Below are 10,223 nucleotides of genomic sequence, written 5' to 3' on the forward strand. Positions count from 1 at the left end.
CTCACGAATGTTTGCATAAAAATCTATAAGACTGTAAATGCACAAAAATAGATCCTGTATCAAAATATAAGTATTTAGGTATTATTAAAGATTCTTTTAAAGATACTTTTTAAAGATACTTTTAATTGGAAAGAACAGCTTGCAATAAGCTAAGAGTTTGCCTGCTTAACATGTACGACTTAAAACCATATCTACCATACCCAGTGCTGAGATCAGTTTACTTCGGGCTAGTTGACCCAATAATTCAATATGGATTGAGATAATTAATATAGTTATTAATATAATATGGATAGATTGATCAAATTTTATACCGACAAAGTCTTAAACCTACAAGTAAAATTTTTAAAAACTATCGTACTTGTATAAATAAAGATTGAGGCAAAAGACAATAATAAAATATTATTTGATTATGTTAACGTTATGCCAATTAACAAACAGTGTCAGTATAAGATAATGACAAATAATTTCCTCGATTGCAGTTTCAAATCCAAAGTAACCTACCAGATCGTGACTCGACAAGTATCGGCACAGCAGCTGACGGTGCCACGACAAAAGAACTACTATGGAGACAGAACAATGGGGAGTGTAGTACCAAAACTGTTTAATTTAATACCTGTTGAAAACCGCGAGGAAAAAAAACCTAAATAAATTTTTAAAAATAGTAAACACTTGTTGAAAACAGCGAGTGAAACTTAAGTGTGCACATAAATATATTATATTCTTCATTTATTATTAAACTATGTACTTAACTTTTAAAAATAAATAAAAAAATGTAATGTAACCCGCAGACAAGCTTCGGCCTTGCGGGAGCAAAAATGCAATTATGGATGTTATTTATTTGTTAAAATAAATAAAACTTTAAAAAAAATTAAATAAATACTAAATGGATCAAAAATTAGGTACCTCCTATTTTTTTTAATGAAGATTGTAAAACAAAACCTGTGTATGCTTGAAAAAGATCAAACATACCTCCCATATTATTTTGTAGGTAGGTAGGTGCAGCCATCATCCGTTATAATTGTTCACAGTATGCAGTGTGTTACAAATAATAATTTAATAAGAATAATGTATAAGCTACCGCAACCAGTTTTAAAATATGACGATAAAAAATTAAAACTGTAGTTAAAATTATATTTAAAAAATACGAACAAAAAAGTGTAGGGAAAAATGACTCAATACTCAATCTGACAATAAATTATGTCGACAAACTAATACATAATCATTGAGATATAATATAATCAATTATTATTTCATTCATTTAGGAATTACCAAAAATTGCTTTATCTTTCACTTTAATAATAATAATAAATCTCTACAAGTTTTCGCGAGTAATCACTTCAAGGGCGCATTGTCTTTGTAAATCTTGTTTTGAAGTATTTAAATCCAACATTGAGGAATAAATACATTTTACTATATTATTATGCATGCGTAACATGAGGTAGGCAGTAGTTGTATTATACCAAGATAGGTTGCTATATCACGCACCTATATAATATACATATCTATGGAGAGCCTACGGTTCAGCGGTGTTTACTACACAGCGCAGGGCAGTGAGGAGGGGGCGGAAGCGCCACCCCGTCACGTGACAGACGACTATTGATCGGCAAGCGGGGGCATGCGCCAAAGCATCGACCCGATAGCGCCAGTACAAAGTGGCTGCGGCTCCGAGTGGCGGAGCTAAACAAGGGATCCTTCCGTGTTCTTCTGGCGGCCGCCCGATGGCCGCTGCGGCTCGGCGTGACCCGCGGCTGCATGGAGCGGCGTGACCTGGCGGAGGCGGCCAGAGCCAGCAGCCAGTAGCAGGATGGGCACCGTGCTGAGCTTCAGTCCGCGGGAGCGGAGGCCCGGCGGCCCCGCCCCGCCCGACTTCAGCCTGGATAGCTTCTCGTACGAGCAGCTGAACAATGTCAAGAATCGCGAGAACAAGGCGCTCGGGGGCGGCGCGCTGGCGGCGTCCCGCGACAGTTTGCCCGCGCTGGCTCACAGCCGCACCGGGGACAGTGCCAAGATCATTTCCGAGAAAAATGCCCTGGAGAAGAACCTCAAGAAGCACTCGTTGTTTATCAACGCCTTGTCGTGGAAGAGGTTTTCGACCGCGAACAATAACAAAAAGAAGTTGGACAATAATAACAAGAAGTTGGCCGTGTTCAGGCAACCTCTCAGTGATAATAATCAGCCGGTGATCTCGGCCAAGCCCGCCGCCGCCGAGCGGATACCGCGCGTGGCGCCGTGTTACTTCCCGGCCGAGGCGCTGCGCCCCCCGGCCGCCGCGCCCCCGCGCGTCGCGCCCCCGGGGCCCCGCAAGACCGTGATCCAGGCCTCCACGTCCGAGCTGCTGCGCTGCCTGGGCCTGTTCCTGCACGAGCGCTGCCACCGCCTGCGCGACTTCCAGGCGGGGGACGCCGTCATGTGGCTGCGCACGGTGGACCGCAGCCTCCTGTTGCAGGGCTGGCAGGTGAGCGTCACTCCTCACTCCCCGTTCCCCGTTCCTCATTGCCTACTGCCTACTCCCGCCTTCCTCAGCGCGCAACATACCTACTAAGCCAATTACGGAACGTAGGTCACTAGAACTGATAATACCATTATTACGTTGGATGTAGAGTTCGTAGAGGAACTGAACTGGGCTAAATCGGGGAAATACACACCTATGTACAACTACAAACAAAGATAGTGGTAGTGGTGGTATCTAGTAGCAACAGAGGGTATGTCCAATTTAACACTCTATAATAGGTGATGCATTGTTATGTACATTATTATCTACAGAGTTATTACAGATGAAACTAACTTGTAAATAAAATAAAATCGTAAAACATTTTGTAAGTGGGAAAGTAGGTACCAACGCAGGTACCTACGATGAAAATACTGTATCTTCATCGCACTAATTTTGTAAGAAACTTTTTGGAAAACCTACTTATGCACCTATAATAATTAAATAATAATATTATGGGTTTCTCATTAATGTCATCATTATAGTTACTATTCATTACAGGCATATCAAAAAGTACTATAAAATCTTGAAATTTAGCAGGTATGGATTTGTACTTATTATAGAAAGTAAATAATATGTTGTGTCTGACGACTTACACGCCAAATTTCACTCATAAATTAATGTAATACATACGTACGCCCCCATCTTGAATATTATTAGAATTGAGAGTGTTGAAAAAAAAACCTGAAACGAGTAGAATACAAATATTTGCATTTTTAAAATTATATAGCTTCTTTAAATTTCATAATCTTGATTCACTAACACACAGAAGAGATATCTACGACCAGATCCTGCTTTACACAATTGTAATAACTAATAAATCTACTTGTTTACCGTGTCCCCTTCAGATCAACTAGACCGTCTGATCTTTTATATATATTCCTCACATTGAATCTAATCGTCGGAAACGTTCTGTCATCCCTCGTATGTGTGAAACATTAAACAAGAATTTTAATAGTCCATATAATTTAATATTTCGTATACAATTATACGAATGTACAAAAGAGAACTAATAAGCTTGATTTAGAATAACAGAGAATGGACGTTCTGTATTTTTTTGTTTTTTATTTCTCGTCAAATTAAATGCAATTTTACACTCCTACTTTTTTCATTCATTCTCCAGCACTCTTCATTATTTTCCTTCTTTTTCCTTCCCAATATATCTTCTTTTTCGTTTTTAATGGCCCTTTCGCCTCTCAACTCGGGTGTTCTGGCCAGTGTCAAGTTTTTTGTTTTTTCTTTTATTTACATGTGTGTTAGTAATATACACAGGTTAGGAATTTAGTATTCAATATTTTGGAAACTTCACATTTTCACTTCACTTCAACTTTTTTCACACTCCTACTTTTTTCATTAATTCTCCAGCACTCTTCATTATTTTCCTTCTTTTTCCTTCCCAATATATCTTCTTTTTCGTTTTTTATGGCCCTTTCGCCTCTCAACTCGGGTGTTCTGGCCAGTGTCAAGTTTTTTGTTTTTTCTTTTATTTACATGTGTAATATACACAGGTTAGGAATTTAGTATTCAATATTTTGGAAACTTCACATTTTCACTTCACTTCAATATTATAATATAACAATTAACATCTTAACACCATTTATAATTTACATTGAATTTTAAATACATGTTTATTGGGTGGGGACAGGAGAGTTAGACTATGAATAGGGAATGGGATATAATTATCAGAGAAGTCGGATAGGAAATCAGGATAACTATCATTTATGGGACATAAAAAAAAAACATGGCTTAAGTCTTCCTCATCAAGCTGACATTCGAAAATGGCAGAGTCCCGAACACGGATTCTGAACAGGTGAGAACCATTGCAGCAGTGCCCCATGCGCATTCTGCATATGGAGGATATCTAAAACTTGTTCAGAATTACTTTGAAAAACCAAGGTTTTTTTGTTACATTTGGCTTCAGTTGGAAAAGATGTCTACCCTTGGCTTGGGAGGAGGCTACCCAATGTTCATGCCATGTGCGACGTTGCTTCTCCTTCGTCATAACAAGGAGATCACCCAGTGGTAGTAAATTACTATAGGCAGGATCCCCGGAGCGGACCACTTCCTTTGCTAACGCGTCCACTTTTTTGTTCCCGGGAAATACCACAATGGCTAGGGATCCAGGACATAACAATGCTCATATTGGACGCCTCTGATAAAGAAAGTAGAAATCGAGTTTCCCCGCAGAGCTCGTCCTCGGGATAAGAGGATGGAGGGGATTTGTTTTTTGTAAGGCACTCGAGGAATCCGACACGACTAGTCGTGTCCTAGGAACTTGCTATATTGTGAGCTTAAAGCGTACTTGACAGCTTCTTGGATTGCGATACATTCCGATGTAAATACAGATGCATGGGTATGGGTTGGCGAATCTGGCCGAGATCTATCAGTGTACATCATTTTCCAACCGATCTATCTATGTATTTAATTTAATACCTATTTATAATAGTAATATTTCGTAGACACACACAATGGTGCATAGGGCACATCATTGGAAGACAAAATTAAGCATATATTGATCATCTGCAAAAAGAAGTTAAGTTGATCAGTTTTACGCTTTAGGTGCCAATCCGGGAACAGGGAAATAATATTGTAGTATAATAACACTTTTTACTCAAATACCTATCGGTCGGCTATCCGGCAATTGAACATGAGATCTCTAGCAAGGTGGGCGAACGCGCCAACCACTATACCGCGAATTCCCCTTTCGATATTTTCACCTGAGAGTACTCAGTTACCGAGTCGAAGAGTCGAAAACACTCGTCCGGGAGTCTGATTGTATTTTTTACACACAGAAGGTTATTTTGTCACTAGCCGAAATGGGCCGTACAGATCAATCGATGCTCACTCGCATTTCCATACAAAAACACTCACATAAACGCTTACGTTTACAACAAAACAGTAATAAAAATATTACGGAAAACGCAGCAACCCCGAGAATGCTTCATTTTAATTTTTAAGTTTTTGTTAATGTTTATTTATTTTGTTTGAGTACCTACCTACTATCGGTTCCGGTTCCGGTACCGGCTGCGGCGGCCGGCGAACGGTAGGACGTAGGACTATAATTGTGGGTACTTGGCTCGTACAATAAATGGCACGTGTGTTACAGGATGTGGCCTTCATCAACCCTGCCAACGTGGTGTTCGTGTACATGCTGGTGCGGGAGCTGGTGGACGGGGAGAGCATCGGGCGAGAGCAGGAACTGCAGGCCGTGGTGCTCACGTGCCTCTACCTGTCCTACTCCTACATGGGCAACGAGATCTCCTACCCGCTCAAGCCCTTCCTCGTGGAGGACTCCAAGGAGCGCTTCTGGGACCGCTGCCTGCTCATCGTGGAGCGCCTGTCGGCCAGCATGCTGCGCATCAACTCCGAGCCCGGCTTCTTCACGGAGATCTTCACGGAGCTGAAGGCGTGCGGGGCCCGCGCCGCACCCGCGCCCGCGCCTGCGCCCGCGCCCGCGCCTGCTGCCCTCAGCGGCGCGGCTTGACGCCCGGAGGTGACCGTGGTGCGCCTGCTGCTGGCGGGCCGCCCCCAGCGCTAGCTGCTGCCTTACTACCGCTGTCCAATGTCCGGTGTCCGGTGTCCGGTGTCCGGTGTCCCCCCACCTGTCCTCCTCGCCCCGAGTGTACAGTGCGAACAGTCTGCGGGCCGCCAGCGCGAGGAATCAGCTCCTTTCGAATTCGGAAAATTCTAAAGATGATACTTTTATAAAATACTCCGATATTAAAATTATTCTAATGGGCCGAATGAAATACATTCATCCTCGTTAGAATATATTTTTGGTATAAAATAGAATATTATTTAACTACCGGAATACGCCTATATACGAGGTCTACGTTCAAGGCGCATGGGAGGAATGCGATAAGGTGTTTTGACGATGCCAGGTTGAGTTTCGATAAAAATTGGGGCCTCGATATTCGAGAATATAAAATATTCGTAAATATCGACTAGATAATTTTTATCTAAACTCAACCGGACAGTGTCATAACACACTACCGCATTCCTTCCGTGCGCTTTGAACGTAGATCCCGACCATATGTATGTACGTATATGACCGTTTTTCAGTTTTCTCGTTTGACAAAAATATCGGTTAACGAGAGTTGTCAACATAATATTATTGTTCTTAGTAAGAAAAAATCAACGGATTTCACACAATAATAATGCACTGGCTTCATATTGTTACCTATATATTGTACTAACATAATGACGGGCGGATAGATAAAAAAGGGTTTATTAAAATTTATTATGTTTAATAATAAGATTACTAGAAAACGATATTATTTTCATTTGTACCTATCTAGTTCTAAATAAATCGTCAATATTCTGATTGCTTAAGGGCAGTGGCGGGTAGCGGAAGTGAACGGAGGCGGGCGTAGGCACAGGGCACAGGGCACAGGTGGGAAGAGGGTCCCGTAAACCCATTTCATACATTTCGTCTAAATCTGGACGACACGGTAAAATTAGGATGGATTGATATTCCTTATATCATTTATTTTTTATTTAACCTTCTACCTGTTACCTTCAGGTAAAAATAGCGATAAAATTACAAAGGTGGATTAATATTTATTATATTATGTATATTTATTCATTCATAATTCTTCTCGACGTAATGAGAGGAAAACGTACTAACCAGTATACTATGAGACCGACTAATCTCCACTCGATTTCCTTTTGCCGAAATTTTACCCGAGAGTACCTCTTGAATATTAAATACAAACGAAAGAGGTCAGGGGGGGGTAAGAGTGTTATACTTGTTTGTAAAGTCAAATTAAATGTTCTATTAAACGGGTTGTGGTCCAGTGGCTAGTGTTGCGGACTCGCGGATCAGAGGTCCGAACTTCGAATCCCCCTCTGCCCCATCTTGACTTCCATTTTCTAATAGTGAGTTATTTACATCTCGTTGAAAATCGCCACCAAAATTTAAATATTTAGGTAAATTATATAACTACGCTTATATTTCTTTTTTATATTTTTTTATTATATAAAGCTGATTTTTTCTCCAAAAACATTAAAAAATAGTGAGTTATAAATAATATTATAAAAAAATATTCACGAATGTTCCAGTTGCCCAATCACCGGGGGTAAGAGTATCAAAGCAGGTCATTTCTGTAATGTTCTCTATGTAACTAAAATAAAAAAATGAAATCTCCCATACTCGGACGACTATATTGTCACAATACAGATATTATTTCCTTGAATACAAATATCTAGAGTAACTCCCAATAAAATTTGTACCTTCAATCAGCACTGCCAAAAATTATCATTATTTAAAAAAATGGAACGCAATAATAACATATTTGTTTTGATTCTAGAACAACAACGCATCTCTCTGTCTGACCGACTAGCAGATAGGCCCATAATTCTTTGGATTTTGATAGATTATCCTTTGTTCCTCTTGCCCCAACTAACCCCACGATGAACGTCAATCCACCCTAATTTTACCGTGACGCGTGGAAGATGCGCGATGATATATTATATATATACGAGTATATATCACCTATGGGCATTTGTATTTACCTAGTACCCACTGTGACCGGTGTGACCGGTGTGCCTGGTGATCGGTGAGTGGTGACCAACTATTCCCTTTCTAGGAAACTCATTATTACATGTATAAGTTATTATTACAAACATTTTGTACGAATTATCGATACTTTCTAAAGTTAGAAGTAATGCGATCGCTAAAATTAGATTTTTTTTAGTAGTAGGTACCTATTGAATTTCTAGCTGCTAGTCTGCAGTCTCCTGAATCCTGATTCGGTATGAGGAGATATTAAAAAATATTTATTGCAAAGAAAATAAGTTGGTACGATTCAATCATTTTTCGTCGTGTCCATGAAAATGTTTTTGATGCAACATAATTATGCAATATCGTTTTTTATTTTATTACTCTAAAAGTTTTTACGGAAAGTAAAAACTTTGGGACTCTGGTAATTTTATTATTTTAGTAATATTTCGTTCTTACATTATATATGCAAATCGATCATTTTCATTACTTAACTTTATGCGATCGATGAGGTACCTACCTGAGATACAAGCCTACTTATGTTCTCAATAATAAATACTATTTTTCACCCCTTGATTGTTGTGAGTAAAGCATACTTACCATACACAAAGATTTAGATTGGTTTACTGCCCTAAGGTTAACATAAATATTATTTAAAAAGGGTTTTAAGTTAAATAAAATCACGAGAGCAGCTGGCTGACAGAGTACCCCCTACATGCGCCTCAGTACGAGTATTATGGAAGTCAGTTTTCATTATTTAGTTTTAAAAACATATTTTATTGCATTCGCCAAGTTGACTGTATCAACTCGTCTATAATGTATTTTGTAACTGCATAAAAAACAAACTGTTATACTTAAAATATTACCTAGATTAAAACCATTAGCGTTAGAACTGTCATTTAATCTGAGAAAGATTGTATTCAGTTATATAATATTATAAATCTGCTCAATATTACCCACCAATGTACAATATGTGCGGTGAGGGAAAAAAACTCATGTGGATTATTTAGAGCCGCTCATGGCAGAAGTGAACGTTACATACACGTTTTCATTTATTTTAATACCGTTAACATACTAAAATGCGTTTACCTATAAATACATTAGGTAACCTATAATTATAATTCTATTGTGTCATTCTACCGAAGCAAACGTACCTTCATGTGCTAATACGAAAGCTTATCTGATAAAATATTATTATTTATAGTATTATACAAAACATAATATTACTTCTTACATCTAACTATAGTCAATAGATGGGTGCTGTAACCTGCAGCGTTGTTCTCTCCCGGTCCCCGGCCCCCGGCCCCCGGTCCCGCTGCGGGTCCGGCACTCCGCTACCCGAGGTCCGAGCACCGGTTAACTGTATCGCGAACCTTCTAGTCTCGGTAGATTTATTCCCAAATTACGTGACGAGTGAGAAATAAAACAAAAATCTGATATTCTCCAATATTATGACATTCATTGATTATTACATTGTTATAATAACATTATTTATGTATGTATGTATGTAATAGGTACTGAACTTGTCAACCGCAGTCGGCGGCAAGTTTGTCGAACTTCTCGGGAAATTTAAACGGTCGATATTATTCTGTTTACCCATGCATTTTAATTTGTAAAATAAGTAGTTTTCTAAAAATAAGTTTTTATTTCAAATATTTAATAATATTTCTGTGATTCGTGCTTATTGTTTCGTTATTTGTTACCATTGTTATATGAATGTTACATTGTCTTTTCGTGGATGTAGAAAAGTAATCGCTAGATGGTCAGCGGTCGTCGGTCGCGAGATGGATCGCTTTTCAGGACAGCGCTGCGGTACGGCGGGTGTTGTACGCAGTGAGGGCGCAGCCGCCGAACTTCGCCCGCGCCCGCGCCCTCGGTGGTCCTCTCAGGTGGCGATTCTTATAGCGTTTATTTAGTGATTTATTGAAAAGAATCTCCGCAATTATTACTGTTACTGACTACCAAATATATTGTAAATAGTGTACACGAATACTGGAATAAAGAATTTCTTAAAAAAAAAAAACATTTTGAAAATCATTTAAAACCCGTTTCCTTGACAAGTTTCTTGGTTTTAGTTGAGTCCTTCCCTAAGAGAATTTCATCGTAAAACTAAACGGGTGTACTGTCTATAGACATAGACTCCTTATAAGGAGTTTTCTATATTTCATATAGGAGAGATGAAAAATGTGCGTGACCGGAGAGAACAGTATTATAATAATGACATGCTCTAAAGAA

General features: G+C 39.2%; 1 protein-coding gene across 1 annotated transcript; it reads left to right on the plus strand.

Annotated features, from left to right (window-relative positions):
- The first annotated feature begins 1,650 nt into the window (after positions 1 to 1,650).
- Cdk5alpha (Cdk5 activator-like protein) lies at positions 1,651 to 10,011 on the plus strand. Its single transcript, XM_088230898.1, has 2 exons — positions 1,651 to 2,455; positions 5,595 to 10,011. Exons 1-2 carry the CDS (start codon positions 1,805 to 1,807, stop codon positions 5,970 to 5,972), a joined length of 1,029 nt encoding a protein of 342 aa, XP_088087024.1. The 5' UTR covers positions 1,651 to 1,804; the 3' UTR covers positions 5,973 to 10,011.
- The last annotated feature ends 212 nt before the right edge of the window (positions 10,012 to 10,223 follow it).

Source organism: Micrasema longulum, unplaced genomic scaffold (assembly GCF_059751315.1).
Source record: "Micrasema longulum isolate JH-2025_06_02 unplaced genomic scaffold, ASM5975131v1 h1tg000826l, whole genome shotgun sequence".
NCBI lineage: Eukaryota > Metazoa > Arthropoda > Insecta > Trichoptera > Brachycentridae > Micrasema > Micrasema longulum.